The 25,521-nt window shown below is 38.5% G+C and overlaps 2 protein-coding genes across 2 annotated transcripts; one reads left to right on the forward strand and one right to left on the reverse strand.

Annotated features, from left to right (window-relative positions):
* The first annotated feature begins 2,050 nt into the window (after positions 1–2,050).
* On the forward strand, positions 2,051–7,409 carry dok1a (docking protein 1a). Its single transcript, XM_076145806.1, has 7 exons — positions 2,051–2,151; positions 3,267–3,345; positions 4,687–4,826; positions 4,941–5,051; positions 5,178–5,253; positions 5,711–5,883; positions 6,046–7,409. Exons 1-7 carry the CDS (start codon positions 2,095–2,097, stop codon positions 6,994–6,996), a joined length of 1,587 nt encoding a protein of 528 aa, XP_076001921.1. The 5' UTR covers positions 2,051–2,094; the 3' UTR covers positions 6,997–7,409.
* Positions 7,410–13,132: 5,723 nt separating this feature from the next.
* LOC142994918 (neuronal membrane glycoprotein M6-a-like) lies at positions 13,133–25,495 on the reverse strand. Its single transcript, XM_076145808.1, has 7 exons — positions 25,459–25,495; positions 17,179–17,371; positions 16,412–16,568; positions 15,569–15,722; positions 14,206–14,282; positions 13,977–14,042; positions 13,133–13,285 (listed from the first exon to the last, which is right to left on the reverse strand). Exons 1-7 carry the CDS (start codon positions 25,493–25,495, stop codon positions 13,133–13,135), a joined length of 837 nt encoding a protein of 278 aa, XP_076001923.1.
* Positions 25,496–25,521: the final 26 nt, after the last annotated feature.

Genomic DNA, 25,521 nt, shown 5'->3' on the forward strand with positions numbered 1-25,521 from the left:
CTATTTGTTTATTTCTGACAAAGAAAAACAAAGAAAAATCAATCTTTCACTTGAAGAAACTACCAACTCCTCTCCCACAGGGGAACACAAGTAGGCAGCCGATTAAATACATGAAAAAACAACATCTCTGAGTAAACCAGGGAAATAAATACAGGAAACACTGAACTACGGATGGAACAGTTAATGGGGGAAGTGGAGACATTGATAACCAAACTAACAAAGGTAAAAGCATAAAACTTTAAACACGTGACAAAACCAGACAAACATGGAACAGAGACACGACTAGATTTACACAGATTACAAGAACAATACCAGGGTATAAGAGCAATAAATAAAATAAAACAGGAAATGAACATAACAGACAACCACACAAGATCATGTATTATAACAAACAAGTTGAAGTTAATATGTCTCTGTTAGTGTCTCTGGTAGCATGACATTTTACAATGCACTGACATAAAATGAATGTCAGAGAAGTGAACAACACCTACAAATATTTGGGGTTATGTAATCCCATCTCAAAGCAACATAGCCATATTGATATTCATGACAGCAACTCATCAATCACATCCCTGGAGCCTTTGCCATAGCTAAAATATCACAGTTTGGACATTCAGGTTCCTTTCAGGTTCAGATTGAGTATGACCTTATTCCTCAATTGCCCTGTCTCTCTTGGCCCTGAAATTTTTAGTGGAAAAATTCATGTCAATGCTCAGAGGACAGGTTAGGTACTGATCCAGGAGACGCGACACAATATATTCACACACAAATAACACACACACAGATGGAGCAATCTGAACGGGTCTTGGTTTCAAGTGACACAGAACCTTGGAAAAGGCTCCACTCTGATCCACTGTCATTCAGAATCCCATAACGCATCCTCCTCTCACTAATGTGCATGACATGAATAAGACATTAGATTCTGGGTGTTCTGAGCAGCGTGGTGAAATTTTTAACATTTCCTGTCAACTGTCCCTATGATCAAGCCACTTCACCCCCTTTGAGTGCCCAAATCCCTGCATTCACAACATCCATGAAGTTTTACATTTTATTCAACTGATGTTTTATTTATTTTGTAATCAATATTATTTGCCTCACATTACATGCAACACATGGCCTGAACTCCCAAGTTGAATGCTTAAAACAAGAATCACTAAAATATAGAGTCTGTGCTGTATCCAGACGATGTGAGCTCTAATGAGTGCCCTTCTAGTTTGCATCTTCAACACAAATTGGGACAATCTCACTCTGTGGGAGAGAAAAGTCAACCAGGAGAGAAACACATTCATGGTACTTTAGACACAACAGTGCTGGAACCCTATTATTTTTGTTGGGTTTTTACTATTATTAATAGGGATCCAAGCACTAGTGGTACTGGAACTGATGTAAGATGCGAACAGAGATATTGGAGACAGGTAAATAATCAAGTTTCTGATATTCTGTTTCCCAGATTGCAACCGCCTGAGGCCAAGGGTGTGAACAGGTTTTTCACCTTGCCACTCAGTCGGCCAAGCCTGTCACGACCAATGCGGGATGGGTCTTTCAGAAGCTTCTGCATTGGATCTTCATTATAAATAATTATCTGGATAATAATTATTGCTGTGTTGTGTATCGTTTTAGAAAATAATTAACAATGAATTCATCAAATGACACCAAACTGAGTCCATTACAGAATGTGTACTTCAAATACTGTTCCATGTTTGGTGTATATCTACAGATAGGGGGCGCTGTGACACAAATTGCCCCTCCAGCCAAAACTGTTCAACATTGTAAAATGACATTAGCAGGGTGGGTAAGAAACATGAAAATGTGGTCACAGAACATCTATATGTGATTATTTTTAAACTTGCTACATGCATTTGTGTGTACCATAAAATAAATAGGTAAGTAAATCAAAATGAAGTTGGCTTGGGGCTGTCATGAGTTATGTTTAGCCCACATCAGTGTGTGAGGGGGCGTGTTCATATTTCGAGTGGGGATTGTATTTCAAGACTGTCTCACTCTAGGCACGCCCCACCCTCTCTGCTATTCAGAAAAAAAACTACCTGTCTCTCTGCCTGTCCACAGCCCAGAGGTGAAGGGTTTCGCACTCAGATGGACGCTCAGATCAAAGCAGGACAGGTTTACCTCCAACCACGCAAAGCTGGCAAAGTGAGTACATTGCCCACATGACTTTTTGAGAACAGGATATAGAAGCTTAACACACATTTACAGGATAATAGTTGTTATGATTAACTACCTCACAGGTAAAAGTGACAAGACAATGTAGAAAGTTTGTTGACCTACTTTTGGTTGCAAATGAATAAATAATTCACAAGTGCTAAAATGATGGTCTGTGTTATATATTGGCTGTAATACTGCTTCTGTTTAACGCACAAGCCTTACATTCTCCAAGTGTAATCTAGATTCCTCAGTTAGCAGAGGGTGTGCTGGTATTGATTTGTGAAGTATGCTGCAGTTTTCTGCCTGTTGCTGAAATAGAGAAGCCAGAGCAGGAAGCCAGATGGACAAGTCGAGACACCCCGAGTTTCTACACAGCACATTCCTGCTCAGCTGACAGGCTGCACCATCATACCTGGCAGTGCAGCAAAAGAGCCTATTGTTGTCGACTGAATCTCAGAAGATACAAAACCCAGTTTGTCAGTTTGCTCCTCAGGCTTTTGCCTCCTCCCAAACATGAAATATACTTTAAGTGGAACCTGTTTGGTTTCAGTTGCTGACATCATATCAGCTGTGGAGGATTTATTTCAGTTATTTCTACCATACGTCTGCTCCCCTGCTCTCCTCCTTAAATGTCTTTCTTTAGAGAACATGGGATGGGCTGTGACTAATATTTACATCTGTGAGTCACAAAGGTGGGAGGGCTAGATCAGAAATTTGATAGTGTGCATATCCAACATACAGTAGGTTGGGAACAGGTGCAAGACAAAATCACTTTATTCATTGCAATAAGGGAACAAGAACTAGTCTACTCATTCTATTTAGCCAAGTCGACATGAGCCCCTATGGTATTTGTCAGACAAAACTTGAAGGATATCCTAGAGGGATAAAACAAAGAAGAAGAAGAAAGTTAAGGATGAAATTACACAAAAAAAGGAAATAAATAATGAAAATGGGAAGGATGGAAGGAAGAAGGAAAGAAATTAAGGAATCATGAAAGAAGATGACAGAAGAAGAAAGGAGAGAAGAGAAGAAATGTAAGCGAGGGATTTTGAGATATTTTCACCATGTCTCTCTCTCTCTCTCTCTCTCTCTCTCTCTCTAAGAAATGGAAGCAAGTATGGTTGTCCTTATTCCCTCCCAGTAACAATGGAGTGGGACGACTGGAGATCCAGGACATGGGAGGTAATACCAGCTGCATTCTTTACTGTCCCGGTTTTGACCTCTTTGTGGTTTTCATGCAACAACATTTGTTGATTGTGAAAAGTACTTCCCTTACAGAATACATCACACATTTTTCTCCACCACCAAATGTTAGCATACATATATATAGTTTATTTTTTATTATCAGGTCCTATTAAACCTCCTTAAATACAGTTGCTAGTCTTACCGAGTTCTACAAGTGGCAGACATCATAAATGCTTTTTGATATACTGACATACTGACAGCTTAAATTTTCATTAATCAACAAACTTGAAAAACAAGAAAAACAAACAAAATGACGATATCTGTCATTACTACACAATCTACAAATATGTCTGTGAATTTTGCTGAAATTTAGGAAGAGTTAGGACTTGCAACAGGAATTGCAAACAGTGACACTAAAAATACAGTCTGTTGTAAATGTAACAATTATAACAGTTTTAAACACGCTCCTTACAAAAACAAATGTGCAAATCATATTTTCATACTATGAATGACAACATTGACCTCTGGTGTTTGTTTTTGGACATGCATATGTTTTTGTAAAGACAAACTGTCAAAAATTGAGATCTACTTACTTTAAGCCATTCTGATTCATTTTATTACGTCATATGTGCTAGTTTCACTTTTTGGTAGATACCTGCTCATTACAATGCCATTGTCTTAGGATCTGATGTCTATATCTGTTATTGTTTGGTATTGAGAGTGAAGTGAGTGAACACAAGGTTTAAGGTTCACAAAGTTTCCCTCTCGACTCATTCATGTGTCACATGACCAAATAGTCATGGGGTCCAAAGTACAGGTGAGTGTACAGAGTTCTGTGTTTGCGAAGTAGGTGTGTTTAGGTGCGGAACTGCAAACAATATTAATTTTAGCTTCCAGATGTGTGTAGATACAAACAGCTTCTGCACATTGGGACCTGACTTGGCTGTAAGATCTTAAAAATACCACCTGGATTAAATCAGTCGATAAATGCATTTCAGAAGAATTTAATAGCGTAAAGTGAGATACTTGTCAGAGCTGATAAATAATGATCTGTATTAAGTACAAGATTACAAAGCAGTATCCCTTCACTGTAAGCAAAGTACAGCTTACTTAGGTGATTATTTGCTGTTATCTGGAGAAAGTTTGAGCCATGAACTTTTAGGACCAGGCTGACTTTTTCGATGATAAAAATTATGATAAATTGGTTTCCTTCCCACAAAAGGTGTATTTGATGACTTGGTTGCTGTTTCTGAAAAAAAAACCAAGCCAAACCCAAAAACATTTGTTATGTAACATATTGAATTGCAGAGTCTGTTTTTCTATCCATGTATCCCCCAGGAGGCGCTGTTGGTGTTGATCTTGGAACTGTGGGAAGGAGACATCACCAGCATTATGGGGACAGAAAGCTGAAGGTGGTTCGACTGTCAGAACTGATCAGTGTACTCAGATTGCCCCCAAATGCTGAGGCCTGCCCCTTGGTATACTTTCACTTCTATTCCTCACCAATACTTTAATTAATTGAAGATTCTTTGTAATTAAATGTAGATATTTCAGACTGTTGTTGATCTGGACACTTCTTGTGCTATTTTTAGGAGAACATGTCAGCATTTTGTGTGGAGACAGAGGAGAGAACAATGGTGTTTGCTGCTCTCAAAGATGACTGTGTGGAGTGGGTAGAAAAACTTTGTCGAACCTCATTTCAGGTGAGACAGAGACATGCAAATGTCATCTGGAGGCTTTAACTCATTTTCGACTGCATGTCAAACCACAACAACTCTCTCTCTCTCTCTCTCTCTCTCTCTCTCTCTCTCTCTCTCTCTCTCTCTTAGGGAGGTGGTGTTGGTGGCTCAGGTTCTAATCACCTTCATATGGAGGAGAATCAGATTTATGCCTCAGCAGATGAAGGTGATTTTTTATTTACCTCTCTCTCTTTCTCTCTCTCTCTCTCTCTCTCTCTCTCTCTCTCTCTCTCTCTCTCTCTATCTCTCTCTCTCTCTCTCTCTCTCTCTCTCTCTCTCTCTCTCTCATCATCACTTGTTTTGTTGCAGGGCTCTCCAACCCAGTCCTACCAGGGCCCCTATCTGCTTGGGGCCTTGGTTCATGTTTTCCCGATTCTTTGTTACATGTGTGACAACATATCACAGCACAGCACTGTGCTTTGCTTGAATTGTTTATTTACTTTTGCAGAAACATATATTTTCTGTTGTTTGTAGATGACTGATGATTTTCATACTGTGTTTTCATGCTGTGATATAATATTGTTTCAGTTCTCATGTTCTGAATAATTGAAAGAGTTTTTGACTGTCAACGCTCCTGTAACACTGCAAATAATAAACAGATTTTTTTCCCTCCTTTTCTGCAGTATCAGCCTTTTTGGTGGTGGTACAGAAGACAGATGCTGCGGCACGTTGTGACCTGGAGGGGAAGTACTGGATCCAAATTGGAAAGGAGTCACTGGTGTTGAAAGAAACCCAAACAAAGAACATTGTGCGGGAATGGCCATACCACCTGCTAAGACGATATGGAAATGATAATGTAAGTTTGACTAGCTAACCTTTCAAACCCCTTTAACGTGATTCCACATATGGAAGACAGCCTCTAAGCAAAGCCATATTGAATGTGCTTAAAAGAGTACTGGTCTGTGGCACTAGATTTCATTAGATTCATCTACTAACATTTGTGTTTTCTCACCACCAGCTGACCTTGACCATTGAAGCAGGAAGACGGTGTGACACTGGTCCGGGAACATTCATCTTTAAGACTGAGCAGGCAGACAATATGTTCTCCTTGATTCAAAAAAGCATAAAAAAGAAGACATCGTCCAATCAAAGCCAAGAGGGTGAGAAGGTTGCCTCAACCAAAACATTTCCTCGTTCCCCTTTGCCAAAAATACCTGACATGACAAATATTAGTGCCATTCTGGAAAATAAAATGAGAATGGAGGTGGAGAAAACTGCTGGCTCAGATGAGACTAAACATTCTCAGAAAGTCTCCTTTGATCCATCACCCAATGCACCTATGAAACCCCCTCCCATCACACTCCTGCCCCTGCCAGATGTCCCCACTTCAGTTCACACGTCACCGTCTACGAGTCATCCTATTCGCCGATCAGAAGCCTTATACGCTGATCCAGATACCATCATCCACTCTGCACCACAACCTAAGACAACCACTGCTGTGTATGTGGACCCTGCGGTTTTGCTTCCCCTCAAACCTCACTGCGCTTCGAGAGAGTTTGTCTGTCATCCACCATCTCTTCACTCCTCCACTCCGCATTCCTCTTCCAATATCGACAGCCCAGATTCAATCTACTCAGAAGTGTTTGACAAGGTCACTCCAGTAGAAAATATGCAGAATATGAGTCAGAACCGGATAAAAGAAAAGTGTTTTGCAGATGATGAGTCACACTATGTCTATGCTGAACCCATGAGTGAGATGGAGGGAGCATCTCATAAAAAGGAGATCAAAGCAGACCCTTTTGAACACCTTTATGCTAAAGTGTGCAAAACCAAACCAGCTCCTAATCCCTCTTTGTCTTCTACTATCGTTCCCTCCCCATCTGCTTCCTCCTCTTCCACTATACCCTCAACATTAGACACAAACAAAGTTCTCTCTGATGTGATCTATGACAATCTTGGCATCATTTAATGCTCTTGTTTTAAAGAGTAACTCACCAAAAATACTGTGTATGTAAAGCCTGCCATCTCAAATTAAAGATGGCATATGATCTTTGTTATTTACCTTTTTTTTATAATGTAATATTGTAAGGAGTATGTGCAGAACATTTTGGAAATGTGAAAACATGATGCCTATAGTTATGCATCCAGTGAGGCAAACCCAGCGGTCCTGAATTGCCCAGTTTGCAGTAAAGGAGAGGTAAAGTAAAGCAATATGTTTTTGCGCATTATAGCTTTGTAAAAATAGGAAAATAAGTCATGTTGCCATTGGTGTCTGGTGCATCAATTGAACATGTGTATCATCTTGTTTTGCTGTTATATTAGCTCCTTTTTACAGTGTCTACACAACTGCATTATGTTTGGATTAAAAGTGAAATGAATGAGTGAATTTTTCTTCTTCTAAATTGATCAGTCTAATATAATCAATTAATTGTGACAGCGCTATTTCAGTGTTTGTGATTATCTGGAATAAATTAGGTGCCAGACATATATCAATCTAAATTAACCAAGTGTACTAGTGTATCTCCCAAAATATCACTGAAATGTAAACTGTTCCTTTTGGGTATTGGGTTAAGGCTGAGACTTCCACTCAGGACAGCCATTTGACATTATAAATAAGTTTATCTTACTGATTACCCATATATAAACAAACCTTACACATATACACAAAAATGATATAAAATGAAATAAAGACAAACTCAGTATGTTCATTTTTAACAAGTACAGAAGTGTACTATTTCATTTTATTTATATATGCAAGCAAGTGTATGTCTTTATAAATAAAATAGCCACTGTCTGCCCAAGCTGTTGGCACAGATATATACAAAAATGGAGGAGTGAATGAGATAAGCCAGCTACTAAGCAACCAGAGTGAAGTACAAAAATTCTAAAAGACGATGGAGAAGCAGAGAAAAAACTATTCTAAGCGTCCAAAATGCCCAACCTCTCCTCTGCATGCATGAATCTAAAACACGTGACAATCACTGTCAAGAATGACAATCAGCTTGTATAGTGGTGTTTCAGAAAATGGTGGACAAAAACTGTATAATTCAGGCAAAGCGGATCCGGTTTTTCATGATCTTTTACAAAAGTATGTCAAATATATGATTTCATGTACTTTAAATTCATGCTTGCACTGATATTGGGGTCAGTTTTCAGAATCCTGTCACAAAAGTCTGCAATCAGGAGGAGGAATGATTCAGTTTGACCATGTTCAGCTCTGGTGAGTGGGTGGACAAGAAGGACAAAGATGTTCAGCTTCTTCAAAGCATGAGTTAGAAAATAGATGATGGGAGAGCAAACGGCTAATATACTCATCTTGAGTCCAACAGTAACACCATCTTCAGGAGAAAAAGTGACAATTTGTGCTTCATTGGCATAATTTGTGCTGCGTTTACACCACCTAACTTCTTGCTCACAGATACAACATTAAAGATTAATTAGTAAAAAAAAAAGAAGGGGAGGAAAGACATGGAATATGACACAAAATCCAAATTCGGTTAAATTGATGGGTAAATATATGTGTGATGTCACCTGCCACCAGGGGGGGCCCTTAAACTAAAAATATGGACACTCTTTGGGTTCTTTTGTTGCTTTTTGGTCATAATTTATTTAAAGGTAGACTTAATATTTCACCCATTGGTGGTGCCACCAATTTCAGAAATGTACCCACCAAATATTAAAGCTGTGCCCAAACATCACCAATGCCATTACACCAACATGTGTTCACATGTCACAACATAAACTTTAAAGCTTGAGTTCACTGCAGATGGTGATTTGGCTGTGTTCACTGAGCCAGTTGTGCTTTTTGCTGTGTTACTTGGTGGTTCATTTCTGCATCAGTGACTCGTGATGCTTATGGAAAAGGAAAAGAGGAAATGGAATTGGATTTGGGCTACAAGTGAATCACACAGAAACACAAGATGCGGACAGAAACAAAGTTTTGCTATGGTGTAAACACAGCGTCAATACTTGGAGTGAAGAAGAGGATATCAGCAGAGGTGGATGAAGGATGGGTGGCCAGAGCAATACATTACACCACATCTGTAAATCTTGTTTATATAGGGTAAACAATAAAGAACACCAAGATGATACCACTTTAGACTTAGACACACATTCATGCACTTGTATGACAGACATTAATTTCTGTTTGGGTATATTGTTTCGGTCTTGATTTAATGAAACTGGTGCAATATATTGCGCTGGTAGTAAACAACTGAGCAAGTTAACTAGCCTAGCAACACCATCAGCAACAGGAACAGCAATAGTGCACACAGAAAAGTGGAAAACAAAACAGCAGAACAGTGCCAGTGGAAAAGAACGTTTTTTTTGTATTGTTTTAATCAGCAAAAGTATGACCATTGAATGCATAACCATGCCACAAACAACAACTAGTTTCACTGTCTTTTTTACCTAGTATAAGATGATCGTCATTATAATTAGTTCATTCATTATTGTTATTTCTTCAGGTTACAACCAATGCTGCAAGACTATACACAGGTCCCACAATGGGGATCTCAATGCACTTACACACCAAGAATAAGAGAGAGAGAGCTCACAATGGTCAATAAGTGCACAAAACTATTTTTTTTTATCTGAGGTTAAAAACACTGACAAGACATCAATTGTCAGGCAATGAAATGATAGGATACTGTTACTGTAAAACTAGACCCTTAAAAATACTGACCGCATGCAGCCGAGATGCACCTGAACAGGACAGGAGTCTGGTGGAGCCTCCCATAATCCAAAAATGTTGGGGGTTAGGTTTTTATTGCAGGTGCATTTACACAACACAAAGAAGCTGGTTATGTCATTAAGTGTGCAGTCAAATAACTTTAAATGTGACTTTGAATCACCATATTAATATATTTTGTCTGTTACTGAGTCATTTTGTATAGAATTGGATAGGAAATTTGGGAAAATATTGTTTTCAATTGTTTTTGACAATGGGCCAGCTCCATATGCATTAATTTTGTTGAGCTTCTGCAACAAATTCAATTCACTTAAATGTATTTGCTGGCTGAGGCAAAGACAATTTGTACATGTGGATACTGATTTCACTGATCTGGACAAAAGCAGTTACCGCATTGTTTGAGATGTGAATTTAGACCTCCCCAACAATTAGAAATTACAAACTATGTCAACTGTTTATTTGATGGGTGTCTATTGTGTGCGTAAATGCAACTGCTTTTAGGAGCAGAAGCCCAGGACATTGTGACTGAACTTCCTCCTCCATACTCTGTAACTGATAGGAAATCATTCTCTCGGCTGCTCAGCTCGACTGTTTCACATACAGCATATGTATATCTTTATACAGCATTATGTAGGTACAGTACTTAATACTGCCCACAAAAAAGAACACTTATTTCTTTTTTCTAATTAAATGATTTCACATTTAAAAAGTTTCCAAGATTAAAAGTTGATAATAAAATAGTGAAATGGTATTTGTGAAAAGCAAAAACATCAAATAATTATGGCTCAGTGTGATGGTGGTGTGAAAGTGTGTGTGTGTGTGTGTGTGTGTGTGTGTGTGTGTGTGTTTTTGTAAACCCATGCTGGTAGTTCATCAAATCAAACCCTTAATTGACTGATGTCACTATCGTCATCACAAAAATAATCAGTCTAAACACAAACTGAATTCCCTTTCAGGCCATCTCTACTGGCAGATAGAGAGTCATTACTTCCCTTGAAGTCACGACTAGAACCATAAAATGAGATACAAACCTCAAATGACTCAGCATAACTTAACATATAATACAAATGTAATAGCCCTGTACAGAGGCAACAGGCCAAGTTTCATTCAAAACTGAATTCAGGAATAGAATAAAAGATTACAGGCGAAGCAAAATCCAGAAACAGAGAGTATTAGGCCAAAAATAAATTAGCAAGCTTGGTGGAAAAAAAACACAATTGAGGACCAAATTTAACTAATTAAAGCCTCATTCCTCATTCAAACCGTTTTGTGACAATTCTGACATTAACTAGTCTGATCAGCAGAACTAAACAAAGCTTGGGTTTGATTCCAAACTTTAAAAAGCAATTGTGGCACATGGCAAAAAAGCTTCTAAATCCAAACCAAACCTATCAAGGCCACCAGAACATTTCAGTTCTCTAAAGCCAGAACTTTTGTCTCATTTGAATCTAAGAACTGTTAGAACATTTACTTATTTTCCATACTTCTGCTCTTTGGCCTCTGTTTCTGGTTCTGAAGCCAATACCTTAAGTCCAAAGAACGGCCCACGAGTAACCGTCTGTTATAATCTTACTAATTACAAGTTCTTACTTAATTAATCATATTCTATGAAATTCAGCCTTAAAATAACTGCATGGCCTGTTAAAGAAATTAAAATGTCAAAAAACTGTTTAAATATAGACAAACATGAATGCAACAACAAAATGATAAAAAGACAAGATAATTTTAAATCATTTGTGATGATTGTGTGTTTGTGTGCAGAACCGTAGAAATACAGATTCATTACAATAAAATGTGAACGTGATAAGACCACCCCCCCACTCAAAATCCCTCAAAATTCCCCCAATGCTAAAATTACACTAAAATAATACTGATAAAATGTGGCAAATTTTTCAAAAGTGAGAAAAACACTGTTTTAAGAAACCAATGACATTATGACACACTAGAAATATTTTGTGCTGCTAAGATGTGCTGTTTCTGAAGACAAATCACAAGTCTGTACAAAATGGGGATGAAGGGAAAAGAACACAAAGCCCAGTTTCAGTCGTTGTTTAAGTTTTAAATGGCCTTTTTAAAACCTCCGATGCCATTTTGAACGCTATTTCAGTAGAGGGCTGGATTTTACTTCCTCTTTGGTGTTTTTTTAACCATTTAATTGTGTAATGTATAGCATTGTGTTTGTTATCTATTATAATTAATGAAAACCATCAAGTCCAGTATTTTTCAAATACCCAACCTGTTACCCTACAAACGACCACTTTTGCAACAACACCTGCACTTCGAAACAGCTAAGGAAACTGGGCTTAAGATCCAAAAGAGGTTACAGAAGAGAGAGAGAGAGAGAGAGAGAGAGAGAGAGAGAGAGAGAGAGAGAGAGAGAGAGAGAGAGAGAGAGAGGACAAGAGGTTTAGGGACAGACAGGAGAGGGAAAGGTAGCTAAGCTACCCAGTCGGTACAACAACCTCATATTTTCTGTCATCATAATGTGGTGAAACGACACGACACAGCATGACAGCACCACACAACACTGCCTGCACAACACTGACCATTCAGCCACATCTATGTCTGTGTGGGTGTGTGAAGGTATGTGTGAGAAGGTATTGAGGCTTTTGAGTGGATACAGTATTTTTATCAGATCGTCCTGTTGGACATTATCATCATTACATAATGAGTATACTGATGCCAATCGCATCCATTTGTCTGCCATAGACTGTTGGCTTTAGTACTTCATGCTAACACTTTAGCTTGCACAATGGAGAGAGATATCGGACAAATGTCTTTTTCTTAACAATGGAAATGTCATGTGCTTTATAAATGATAAAGACACACCAAAAATTGGAAACTGGAAGCTTCTGGTAAAAATGGAATAGCATTGTCTCTTTCATTTTTAGCCACTAACATGTAAAAACAGTGACGTGAAAGCTGTGGGGCCCCAACAAAGGCTGAGACATTTCTTTGGGTTCATCTGTTGATATTTTTGATAAGATTTAGTTGTGTTTTAATCCTGCTGTATTTGTATCATCACTTTCTGCCAAATAGAATTTTCAGGAGTAAAAAGGTTTAATAATTAAAGCCTCAGAATTCCATAATGATTTGATGCTTCACTTCATCTTGTCCCTATTTCCTCATTATCCGTTGAATGAATCTCCTCATAGTGTTTGCTAAGGTGTTAGCATGAACACCAGGGCCAAGCGTCTACTGGGACACCAGAAAGATGTTTTCATCATTGAGTTAGTGCTGTTTTCATTTCTTTTTGTATGCGTTTGAATGTATGTTGTATATGTGTGCTTGTGTTTGTCACTCTTAAATATGCAAATTGTGTGTATGTGTGTATTTCTTTTATTGTGTTTATTGTCTTGTGTGTGTCTGACAGGTAAGTATGTGTTTGTGTGTGTCGTTTCTGGTGTGTGTGTGTTTATGTGTAGGCATTGAGGCGTTCTTTGGAGCGCGTAGAGTGGATGTCATGCAGCTCCTGCTCCTCCTTTGACTTGATGTCTTCATACTTCTGCATTCGGCTGGCATCCTTCAGGTAGCTCCAGTTAGCGGCTATGGCCATCAAGAAATGGACCTGAGGGAGGAGAATGAAGAAGAACAAAAACAGTTGATGAAATTGTTTGTATTTTAAGTGTTGATGAGGAGACAGGAAATAGGAAATGACAAACCAAACAACAGAACAAATGAGAACGTCTTAGTTTGCGTAAACATCACAATGACTTTAGCTTAACGTCAGACATGTTTCTTGCCCAATGAACGCGAAATCGAATATTGTGCTTTTAGGTAAATTTTAGTATCCAGTAACTCTTGGAAAAGGGGTCTTTAGCTTACTAGGTGCTTGAATATCTTCACCTCCATTACAACTCTCAACTTTAGTGACAAATAGACCTCATGTAATCTTTGGAGTCCCTCCAAAAAAGGCTCAGTAGTATACTATACTGGAGTTTTGAGATACTTTACTTGAATCTTTAAGTAAAATTATACACTTCATTTTGAAGCTAGATGCTGCAATTATCAAAGCGGTCATTACTAGTAATTCCATCAAAGTCTGCAGTCTTGGAACAAAGAAAGGTTGACATGTAAACTATGACCCTTATGAAGCATTGCTGAGGCACTGCCATAGTAAATTACTTAAACATACAGTCTGTGCAAGATGCCAGAGTGACCCGGTTCCGAGATGCAAGAGAGAAATTATTGCAGTGCACCTAATTTTTTTCCTGCTAGTATCCGAAAATCAATACATCAGACCAAGTAGTAATTCTCACCATGGCGATGACGGCAGCTCCGGCCCCTGCCAGTGCGCACACGAACAGATGGAAAGTCAGGTCCAGCTGTAACATACACAAAGACCAGTACTGTCAGAGAGTGATACTGGTAGAGCAGTAATTAAAAATAAAAATAACTTTTACTATTCTTTGTCCTAGTTGGTGACTAACTTACATTACATTACATCATGGGTCCTACAGAAATGAAAATACTGCCTGTTCTCCTCACCTCGTTGGAGTCACACATCTTGATGAACTTCTCAGTTCCTGTGCAGACCTTCCTCTCCTCAGAGATGGTCACTGCGCCTAAAACACAGAAACCAATGTGAATTTCTCTTAAATATTGTACAAAACTTTGCTAAACTGACTCCTTTGAGGTCAAAGTTAGTTAAGCTTAATTAGTCGTGTTTTTAAGTAGCTGGTTGAATGTGAGCTTTGCTTTCTCTCTGAGCCCTTTTTTTCAGATATAAAATTCCATGTTGTCCTGTTTGAGCTTTATTTGAAGTACATTACTGTAACATGTGTCATTAAGAAACACAGCAACATTATTAGCGTCATTATGAGTGTTGTGTCAGAGGACCGGCACGTTAGCAGCTTGTTAGCTAGGTAATGCATCTACGACAACAAATATACAGTCCTCAAAACATGCAGTTTTATATTAAAAACAGACCTGTTTGCCATTATCAGGTTAGGCTGAAGACTCGGTAAAATGGATTATATCAGACTAAGGACAACTGCTACTGCTCACATTTGTTTCTTTCTGCCTTAGTATGGTACTGCTATAGTGTGTTTGTCTTTAAAATCAGCAGTGATAGTGCTGCAGAGCAGGAGAGTTACCCAGTGCTGCAAATACTGTTCATATTTCCATACAGTATTACTAATTTGTTTTTCCTATACCATCCTAACACTTTCATTGCCCCCCTCAAGCATGTCGTTTGAATGCTGTAACCTGCACACATAGGTGTTGAAGTGAAGAGTGAAAGGTGCTGTGCAGCTAGTGTGAAATTGGCCGTAGGAGGCAGCGACTGGAGTATCACTGGGCCACACTGCAGAACATCAACAAAAACAAATCCAGAGTGGCTCTGCCTAGTGGCGCCTGATGTCTTCTGTAAGATGCCTGCCAGCCTGACACAAGTGATATCTGCAGTTTCATACTGCATATACGCAAAACCTGCTGGGCACTTTTTACACATATTTAAATTTTAGTGTGAATCAGTCTTATCAGTCAGCAGTGAGAGAACCATTGGAATCAATATTTATATATATATAGCTTAAGTTACCCTATGGTTTACAACAAGTGGCCCAATCAAGCATGTAATGATTTTCAGAAAATATTAAAAGCACCCTTCAAAACACTGTAATCTTAAAGCACCACTAGCTATAACCATCAATTGCCAATGAGTTGAATTGAGGACTCTCTTACACAATCTCAACAATGTAACAAATATAACAATACCAGCTTCACAAAGGAAGGATTTATGGCAGAGTGTAATTTCTTAAACTTGAACTCAAAGCGAAGAACCAAACAAGATTGAATCAATCATACTGTTTCTTCCATCTATCTGTCTTGAGTTATCTATAGTGACACATACCAAACTGGCGTAGGTCCAGACACAGATTGGCTCCCTCCACCAGACTGCTGTTCTGACACATGGACCAAACATTGAAGTACATGAAAACAGGGAGGCTGGTGAAGGCAGTCACTCCCAGCCACACCAGGAAGAACAGATAAGCCAGGAACATCAGCTGCAAACACAAGAATACAAGAAAGTGACAGAGATGACACATACAATACAATAATGAGGTCATTGAGCGGTTTTACTCACCTGAGAAAAGCACAAGCGTCTGACCCTTTTTTATAATTAACTTGCAACTAAAACTACTTGGGTAAATTTAAGGAGAGCACACTGTCTGTACCTAGTAGAGACCAAGGGAAGACACAAACCCTGGTTTCTAGTGTCATGTCCTGTGTTTGGACACCATTGGCCCTGGCCCCCCTCTTTGACCCTGTTCACCTAATGATTGATCCTTTTCACTCTGGAGCTTCTTGTTTGTACTGGGACCCACAGACAGAACCAAGACCTGATTGCCGCTGCTGTCCCAACAAACTCCACAACAAAACTAGACAATGTATATAAATGCAACTCGCTCTCTCTCCCCCCCATACCATATCTCTCTCTATGAACCTTGATGATCAGACGTGACTAACACAGGGATGTAATAAATAAAACAACATATCAGCTGCTGTGTGCACCAAGATCATTACCACTCATCTTTTGGCCGGTTTCTTGGGTTTGATGAGTGACACTACGTTACAATGATAAATAATACATATAATAATAATAATATACAATATAATAATACATGTAAATAATAAACATATGCATTATAGAAATAAAACACTTTTTAAAAATACATTTTAAAAGTTGTCTTACAAATGCAGTCAGGCAGCGTCCACAAGCAGTGATCTTGAACTCTCCATACAGATCCCTTATAGCTCCAGTGGTGAAAAACCCTTCAACGAGCAACAGCACACCGAACACAAAGAATCCAGCTGCAAGGCCATAGATGATGTACTTCAGGATGTCAATGCTATGGACAGAACACACACACACACACTTAGGATCAGTACGCAAAGCTGAAATCCATTACATATAACGCTTGCTATGCATGATATACCCATCCTTTAAAAATGAGTTAATTAAATATTGAAAGTGTCTGTTTAAATAAAAACCTCAACAGCTTTGAAAGTTATGTTTTGTTATTACAAAACTGATTGAATTTTGGTTGTTTTATGATTATGTAACCTTTAATTTCTACGGATATATGGCATTTAGAAAAATAAATAAAAATATGCTTTGGAGCTTTTTTTGGAGAAGACATTGATACTATTGCACTTTTGTAATTTTCCAGCAGAAGGCAGTCATGAAAGTCACTGTTTAGTCAAAACATTTTGCTGAACGATTCACATAATGTTGATAAGTGATTTAATAGAAAGTACATTCATTCTTACTGATTACAACTATTTCAAAACAATATTCATACCTTACAATGTGAATGTGAACATGTGAAAGTCCTATCCTAACTTCATTACTACCTAAATCCCAACATAAAGATTTTTAACTGTCTGAATGAGCTCATTTAAGCAAGTTTCTGAAATGCATGGTTCCAGGGAAATGTAGGTAAAATACAAATCACTCACATGGTGAAAACATCCAGTGTTTCTCCCGGGGCTCTGATGACCTCAAAGTAGTTCTGGAGGATGGTCACGGTTCCATTCAAAGCCTCATGACCACACCCACAGAACAAGGCCACACCCATGTAGAGGAGAATGGTAGCGATGAGAGAAGCCCAGGGTAGACTGCCCACACATCGCTCACAGCACTCCTTACAGCCTAAACACACACGGAAAGAGGAATATTTAGTTAGTTCAAGTTACTTTCAGTTTAAGTGTTGATTTACAAAATGAAAAACGTGGAAAAATACATACAATGGCTAAGAATACCAGCAAAACCATCAATATGTGGGTTCCACGCATGTGTGACAAATTGACAATGTGTATGGATATCAATGCTGTATTTAATGCTAAATCCAAGAATGCACATTAGCACCAAAATAAGGGACAACCATGCCCACTCGAAATGGCAGCCAATTATGGCACAACGGTGAAGGTTTGAAAGAATAATAATAATAAAACTATGGTAATAATAAGTCCATGGTATGGACTATGAAAGATTCCTTTTTTAAACTTTAATAAACTGCTAAATTCTGTCAATGTTCTTTTAGAAACATATGAGGCGAAAGCATATCTGAACTGATTTTTATGGTTATGATCTGCATCTGTTTTATTTCAAATTGGGTTCTGAGTAATGATGTGTTTCCCTTGATTATGGTATCATGGCACAAATCAGTTTTGTAGCAAATACAGAGCACTATGCCGTTGCAATCAGGAACAAATCACTGCACCATAGCTGCTGAGCTGATTTATAATTAATGCAGAATTCAAAATTGAAAAGAGTAGTGATGTGGGAGGATGTGCACACTGTGTGCATTCTGTACACAAGAAAATTATTTTTGCAAAAGTTACTTTAGGGCTCCCCACCTCACACCACCAAACAGCATGGAGACTGAATACACCATGAACCCTTTGTGATACTGCTTAAATTGTAGATAACTTAAACTGCAAGTCTAGTCAAGTTAATTTTATTTGTATTTAGCCCAATATCACATACAATGTCTCTTTACAGATTCACAACAGCAGGAAAATCCCTGACCCAGCCCAAAGCTCTCAAGGAAGATAATGTGAAACCTCAGGAGAGGCAGTTCCAACTGCACATATGCACTATCCACTTTACTACACTATTTAATATTATACTCAAAATAAAGTACGTTGCAACTATTTCATTTGCAACACCGTTATCCTTTCTGTTTTTCTATATTAAAATCTCTAAGAAGTGTATTTTTCTTGCCTCTCTTAAAATAGTTTACTTCTTGATTTTAATTTAACTTAAAGGAACAAAAGGACAGCAACATTTTATAGTACAGTTATATATTATGTATCATAATATGTTATTTGAATGTTGAATCGAAATTGAAGCACTGATTGATTTACTTTGCTTGAGCGAAAACAATAAAATATTATTAGTATATATACATGTATTTCTATATATAAATATATTTGCCTTGTTATTAGTATTAGTATTGTTAATATTAGTATTATTGGTATTAATGTTGTTGTACTATCCGATATGGTTTGCTGTACTACCATTCTGAATGTGGTACAACTCTGTTTCATGCCTCTGGCAGGCTGGTTGGCGGCATCAGTCTGGAGCTGTTTCCATAGTAACACTACTGCCTTTCTAACCTAACAAAAACATGACTTCAAGGAAACAAATTTAAGATATTTGTAGCTGATGATCATAACGAATGTACATAATAGAAATTCCAGAATTGTTCAGTATGAATATTTCATAGTTGTGTTGATAAGCTTATCTTCTCAAGCCGAGTGCTAGCCTATGAATTTGAGTGAGGGGTGTATAGTTCAGCAGTGATGTGTGTTTTGGTAAAAATTGAGAAAATAGTCTTACTCTTAAGGAGACATTAAGGCTTTGAGAGAAGTATGCTATCTTTGCATGATGAACATTTAAGGCTGTCACAGTCAGATTTGGCAGCTTCATGGCCTCTCACTTAAAATCCACCCAGACTTCCCCGCCTTGGAGCAAATTAGTTTTTTTCAAGCTCCATGCAGTATGCTATGATTTTCACACACTCCACGGCTTCAAAGTGTGCCTACAGGAACCTGCTGTGTATATGACAGATTTTTCCTTCAAGTGATTATTTTTCTACAATCTATGGAGCACTGCAACAGAGTATTATCAAAATGTGAAACACAAGATACAACATCCGACAACTTCAAAACAAAGCATGATGTTTGAGCCGACTGCAATAAAGATTCCAAATGTTTCTTTTTTTAATTTTGTGTGATATGCCACTCTCATGATCTTTGCACATGGATATTGCATAGCATTTGTGTCAATTTATAATTACACACAAAAAATATATATATTTCTATAAGTAAAATTTTTGTCTCCATCAGTTAGTCTTTAATACAAAAATTATACTCATAACATACCCACATACTCACATATAAAGAATACATATGAATATACATACAAACATATATGAAAACACAAAAACATCAAAAGAAAGGCACAGAGGAAGAGATCAAGAGATTCACACACATACACACAAACACACACTCGCCTTTCACCTCCCTGTTGCATAGAAAAGGTTTTGTGTGTATATGTATGTGTGTCTTTGTATGAGTTTGTGTGTGTGTGTGTGCGTGCGTGCATATGTGTACGTGTGCATGTGTGACTCATCGTGCTGCTCAGGTTTAATTGACCAGCCTTGTTTCCATGCCAACAGGGGTGTGGCAGGAGCCCGCTGACCCACTTTGCCTGTAGTGTTGTCATGGCAACAGTGTGGCTCCATGAGCGTGAGTCACACTAATGCACATTTTCACACACACACACACACACACACACACACAAACACACACAGATAGATGAACAATGCTTGCAGATTTACAGACATACAGACATTGTTCTATTGCATAGACATCAAGATTATTAATATAATGAATTTCAATTTAGGAATTGTGAAAGAAAAGAGAGAAAAATGGATGCGATGCCTAGCACCATTTTGAATTGACTCCATCTAGCAAACAGCTAGGTTGACTGTCATATGTTGCATTGTTAATGTGATTCCTTCTTTCTGATGTAGTATATTTAACTATTTCTGTGGAAATATATGTGAATGACTGCGTCGCTGACATTGCACACGTGTGTGTGCATGTGTGCCTATACATGTGTGGTGTGTGTGTGTTTCTGTATGTACTGCATATGTCTCAGCCATGTTGTAATAATTTTTCCCTATTTGGCATATAAATGCAGGGAGGCGCAATGACCTGGCAGTAACTGGGACAAGCTCTGCCAACGTTACCGCAGACAGCATGTACAGTATATATACATTTAGTGTGTTACTGTGCTCTTCTGTTAACAAACTAAAATATGTCAGACATGTATTGGAACAGACCCATGATGTGACAGAAAGCAACCATTTACTATCCTATTGCAATACATTTCTAGAGATCCACAGGAGAGTGATGGAGTTGTTGATAACTTCCATTATCTGTATGAAACAAAAACTCAATCATTACATTTCCTCCAACACCTTTGCGAGACGATACTGAGAGAGAGAGAGAGAGAGAGAGAGACATAACTTTGAACTTAACCCAAATAGACACCCAAACTGCTTGGTGCTTATTACTGTAGGCAGTATGTGGACAACACTGTCTAGCCTTACAGACAACACAGTTGTGAATGTGTGTGTTGAGTGTGTATCTGGCTGTGTGTATTTTGGCTCAGAATGAGGATTACTGTGGTTTCCAACGTGTGTGCGAGTGCACACACACAAAGATAGACGCACAGGGGCCTGACGTTGCACTTAAGAATCCAAGCTGTATTTTAATATAAAATGACAAGTTCAGTGAAATGCACTTTAATGGGGCAGTACCCACAATAAATATATATATATGTTATATAATAAAATACACCTGAAGTCCACTGGAAATTGTCCAGCTGACTCCTCTGCAGGTGTATTTCTCCTCAGCTTGTCATGATTTAAAACAGGATGCCAAGGTAGTGGCAAAGGTGGATCGAGATTTACAGTAGGTCCCTATTTAAGGGTTATGTGAAGATCATCCCACAGACAGAGAGAGAGAGAGAGAGAGAGAGAGGGAGAGAGAGAGAGAGAGAGAGCTTGGTAAGCTTTGCTGACATGGTCTAATATCATTTTCCCAGCTGACAATCAAATTGCCTGTTCATCCAAAAACCCCTGCTTGTTTCTGTTTCCCTCTATCCACACTTTGTGACAGTTGGTGTCTCAGTGCTGAGAAATGTTTTATCAACACTGACACTGATATATCCAAATACGAATCAATAAAATGCCTTATCCACACTCAACAGCCTGGGAAAATGGTTGTAGAGTTTCCTTGCTGATTCAGAACTGCAGCTTTGTTCAGCTTGAATTAAATTACAGAACAAATCCATTTGAGGGTAGTTTTTGCTGCAAAAAAGGATCAAATCCCCCAAAGAAGCTTCTTAAATCACCCCTGCAGTGGAATCAATCTCGCTCCCTATCATCGGGATGCTTCAAATGGTTAGTGTTCACTACCACAATGTGTTGCCACACACGATGCTTCCGCCAGAGATACACATTTTTAAAGAGGTGACGATACCTTACAAAAGCACCAACACATGATCTATTCTATTCTTTTTGGCATTTCAACAGTAAAGTGAGGAAGTTATGGGAATATTATTACTTCCTCCTTCCACACATGGGCTACAGATTCTGATGTCATATCAGCTGTTTTAGGACAACCTAGAAAAGTACTTCCTTGACACTGGAGTGAAATCTCTCCAGCATCATTGACTGTAGTGTGTGGTGTTGGAAGTAGGTGATGTTGTGGCACCTGGGTGTAAGATCTGGGCAAGAAGAGTCCAGCAGGTGTGAGTGAGGACTATATGGGAAAGTTCACGTCATGCTTTTAGACTGCAAGTTTAAACTGGCCCAGATCTGAGTTCTTTGTCACATGTGACATTGATCTGCAGTCAACCAGCAGTCTGACTTGTCTCACCAACAACAACACATGCTGTTTCCACACAGTTTGTTAATCTACTTGGATTATATTTGTCAGATATTCACAGAAATTGGACAGTTCATTAGAGAAGCAAGCAAATGTACGAGTAATGGCAATTTATAAATAAATCAGCAATGTGTGAAGTAATTGTTTGTGTTCCTATTTTAGTTCATCAAGTGCTCAAAATTGTTAAAACCAAGTGCCCAGGGTATTTTCAGAGCAATGGGCCTTTGTTTTCAAGATGCGGGCCGTCAGACTTGTGGGCTTTGGGAACGCGAGAGCTCCGGTGATGCTGTGAAATACGAGGGCGTTGTGACTTAAATTTGTTCTTTTGTGCATGGTGGGTACTTCAGGTGTGTGATCGCTTCAGACTGGTATTGCACGCTGGCCACATTCAAGATTATAGAGTATAGAGATGTATAGACGAAAGGTTTGCCCCATTATCCTTGAAATTAAAAAACTGCATCTTGTGTAATTAAATGATCCTCTCTCCTTTTTGTTCAGTTCTACTCTTTTCCATCCCCAATGTCTCTGTCTCTTCTCTCCTTCTCTCTTCACTCCAGCCTTCTCCTCTCCTCTCAGTGTCAGTGGGCCCGCTAAGTCAATTTGTATTGACTTTTTTCTGCTCTCCATTAAGTTCCTTTCTATTAGCGGGCATAATAATGAAATGGATACCCGCATATACTCAAGATGGGCCAGTAGTATGTCCAGTGTCATGTTTTGTATTGACCACAAAAGAAAATAAATAGATAGACAGCTGTATTTCAAGGAATTGCTCCCTTTTCTTAAAGGATGTGGACCTATTCAACAGTTTTAAACATAATAACGCAATCAAATCTTCTGTCTGCTGATTTTCTGCCTTGAGCCAAAAAAGCCACAAATGCTTTATTCTACTTACATAACCCCTACAATTTTGAGAGATTTGTGAGTATGAAAGACAGACATACTATTTTGCACACTAATGTTTCTCTAATCATCATAACTTGCAAAATACTCTATTTCACCTGATTTTCAGTTATAATAAAAATAGCAGCACCAAGGAAGGACATGTGTTGCTTTTTTGCTTACAACCAAAAACATTTTGCAAATAGTAAGAAATTGGCAGATTAAAAAGGAATTCTAGTAGACAGAGTTCTAGTGTCTGGCTATCCAGAACACAAAGTAATTTATAGCTTATTACATGTTGCCTAGTAACTGCATCTTTCATAGCCAGAAACGTGGCAGTGCAATCAGGATAAGAACTGCAGGATTGAAAAAAATCTATCTATCTATCTATCTATCTATCTATCTATCTATCTATCTATCTATCTATCTATCTATCTATCTATCTATCTATCTATCTATCTATCTATCTATCTATCTATCTATCTATCTATCTATCTATCTATCTATCTGGCATATACTAAATCACTGTCATTTGGGACAAAACTCAAATCAACACGTAAGAAAACATCCAATAGAAACTAGCCAAGAACCGGGGACCAGTATTCTGGTCAGTCAATCTGGTAAATAGTGATCGGTTTTATATGGCTGAGGAACCTTTGGCATGCTTCACTCAAATCCCCCCAAAATGACAAATGGGGCACCATACTGTCTGGTGGACACTTGTGGTCAATTCCATTCAATACTCCATATCAACAGTCTGTGTCAAGACCACCATTTGGGACAGAGCCATAATTGAAAATGACACACAACGAAACCTCTTTGCATATTGTGTACGTCCCATGTATTAAAACAAAAAGGAGAGAAAGGGAGAGCAAGGGAGGTGGTAGCTTAAAAAAGGATCGCCAATGGACAGAAAGGATGACACCCATGTAGGATGTGAAAAAGTTGAATGGATGAACCGAAGGAATGGGGGTGATATCTGGAGAGAAAAAAAAATGTGGAAGAAATTCAAAACCATGTTTGCTTTAAAAATCATGTCTTCCCATTCTGCTTTTTGATAGACTAAACTCCGTTCCTTCCAGAAAAAACACATGAAGCCACCTATCACACTACAGTAGAAATTTCATAACCATGTTACCATAGATACAGTATTTTAAAAAGGGATCAATGTATGTAATCACTGCTATTGCAAAAAATATCAAAAAATGTTTAATTATCATTTGTGTGTTCGAATCGGTGTGAGCAGTAACCGCTCATGTCTGATTGTACATGGAAGGTGCAATGAAGACGATGGACACGCCCATTTTCTCGCTGACAACAACAACAATGATAATACAGGATGTTGCAATAGAATACACAAAAACACCACATTCATAAATACAGACACAGCGGAGAGACTCCAAGTGTTTTGAGATGGAATGTGTATTCAAACACAAATTGAAAAAAAGAGATGCAAGATGAGAAAAAGGGAGGGTGAGAGGGAGGGGAACATACTAGAGAGATGGAGGAGAGAGGGAGGGATGGAGGAGAGAGAGAGAGAGCGAGACAGCTGGTGGAGGAGGTGGAGAATAGAAGAGGTGGAGACCCGCGGAAAAAGAGATAGCATCAGTAAATCCTATTTTAAAGTGATAGAGTAAATAGAAGGAGAACTGGTGATATTAAGATAAGAAAATGGAGGGAAAAGGTGGGATGAGATGGAGGGAAACAGACTTGCAGAGGGAAGGAGGGAGGGGTAAAGGGAGGGAGGGAAAGGGGAGTGCGCTCAGACAACCATGAAGTATCAACAATGGAGACTAACAAAGAAAATCCCAATGGAGGCATCAATCACTGCTCCACGCAGCCCCCCTCCTTCTGATTTTTCATCTTTATTTCAAGGTTTTGCCCCACACTCCCTCCCTCGATTGCACTCCTCTGCCCCTCTGCCACTCCCACCTCCTCCATTCATCCATCCATCTATGCATCCATCCATCTGTCCGTCCATCTGTCCAACCGTTCTTCAAAACAACACAGATCATCCAATGTCTGCCATCTTCTCTCAACCCAAACAGTCTGCTTATTTGTGCATTTTACCGTTGAAACACGCATAAACAATGGTTTCACCGTGATCAGAAATGATGAAAATTCACAGCCAACATTCTGCTTTTTTATGTGAAGACTGTTTAATAAGACTAAAATGTCTTGAGATGGACATGAGTTGAAAAAAATTGTAAATCTTAAATGTATTTATATATATATATAAAAAAAAAAATCTGCCTGACATGTATGCTGTGTTCTTGTTCTCTGCCAACATGCTCACACACAAATAAACCCACAAACGAATCCCATGATACTGGGAGGGATGGAGGGACAGAACCACACCAAAATGCACCAACTGAAAATACTTTTCTGTCCTACCTTTCTGGCTTTGGGATTCATCCATGTTCTCCTCCATTGCGGCAGGTTAGAGTCCCTTTGTCT

This window comes from Genypterus blacodes, unplaced genomic scaffold (genome assembly GCF_046128005.1).
Source record: "Genypterus blacodes isolate CSIRO-AG114 ecotype Tasmania unplaced genomic scaffold, CSIRO-AGI_Gbla_v1 ptg000030l_1, whole genome shotgun sequence".
NCBI classification, from domain to species: domain Eukaryota; kingdom Metazoa; phylum Chordata; class Actinopteri; order Ophidiiformes; family Ophidiidae; genus Genypterus; species Genypterus blacodes.

Coding starts and splice junctions, on each gene's coding strand:
- LOC142994918 (XM_076145808.1), bottom strand. CDS start 25,495: ATGGAGGAGAACATGGATGAATCCCAAAGCCAGAAAG. Junction 17,372..25,458: donor TGAATCCCAAAGCCAGAAAG/GTAGGACAGAAA, acceptor GTGTGTGTTTAG/GCTGTAAGGAGTGCTGTGAG. Junction 14,043..14,205: donor AGATGTGTGACTCCAACGAG/GTGAGGAGAACA, acceptor TGTATGTTACAG/CTGGACCTGACTTTCCATCT.
- dok1a (XM_076145806.1), top strand. CDS start 2,095: ATGGACGCTCAGATCAAAGCAGGACAGGTTTACCTCCAACCACGCAAA. Junction 3,346..4,686: donor GGAGATCCAGGACATGGGAG/GTAATACCAGCT, acceptor TGTATCCCCCAG/GAGGCGCTGTTGGTGTTGAT. Junction 5,052..5,177: donor TTTGTCGAACCTCATTTCAG/GTGAGACAGAGA, acceptor TCTCTCTCTTAG/GGAGGTGGTGTTGGTGGCTC.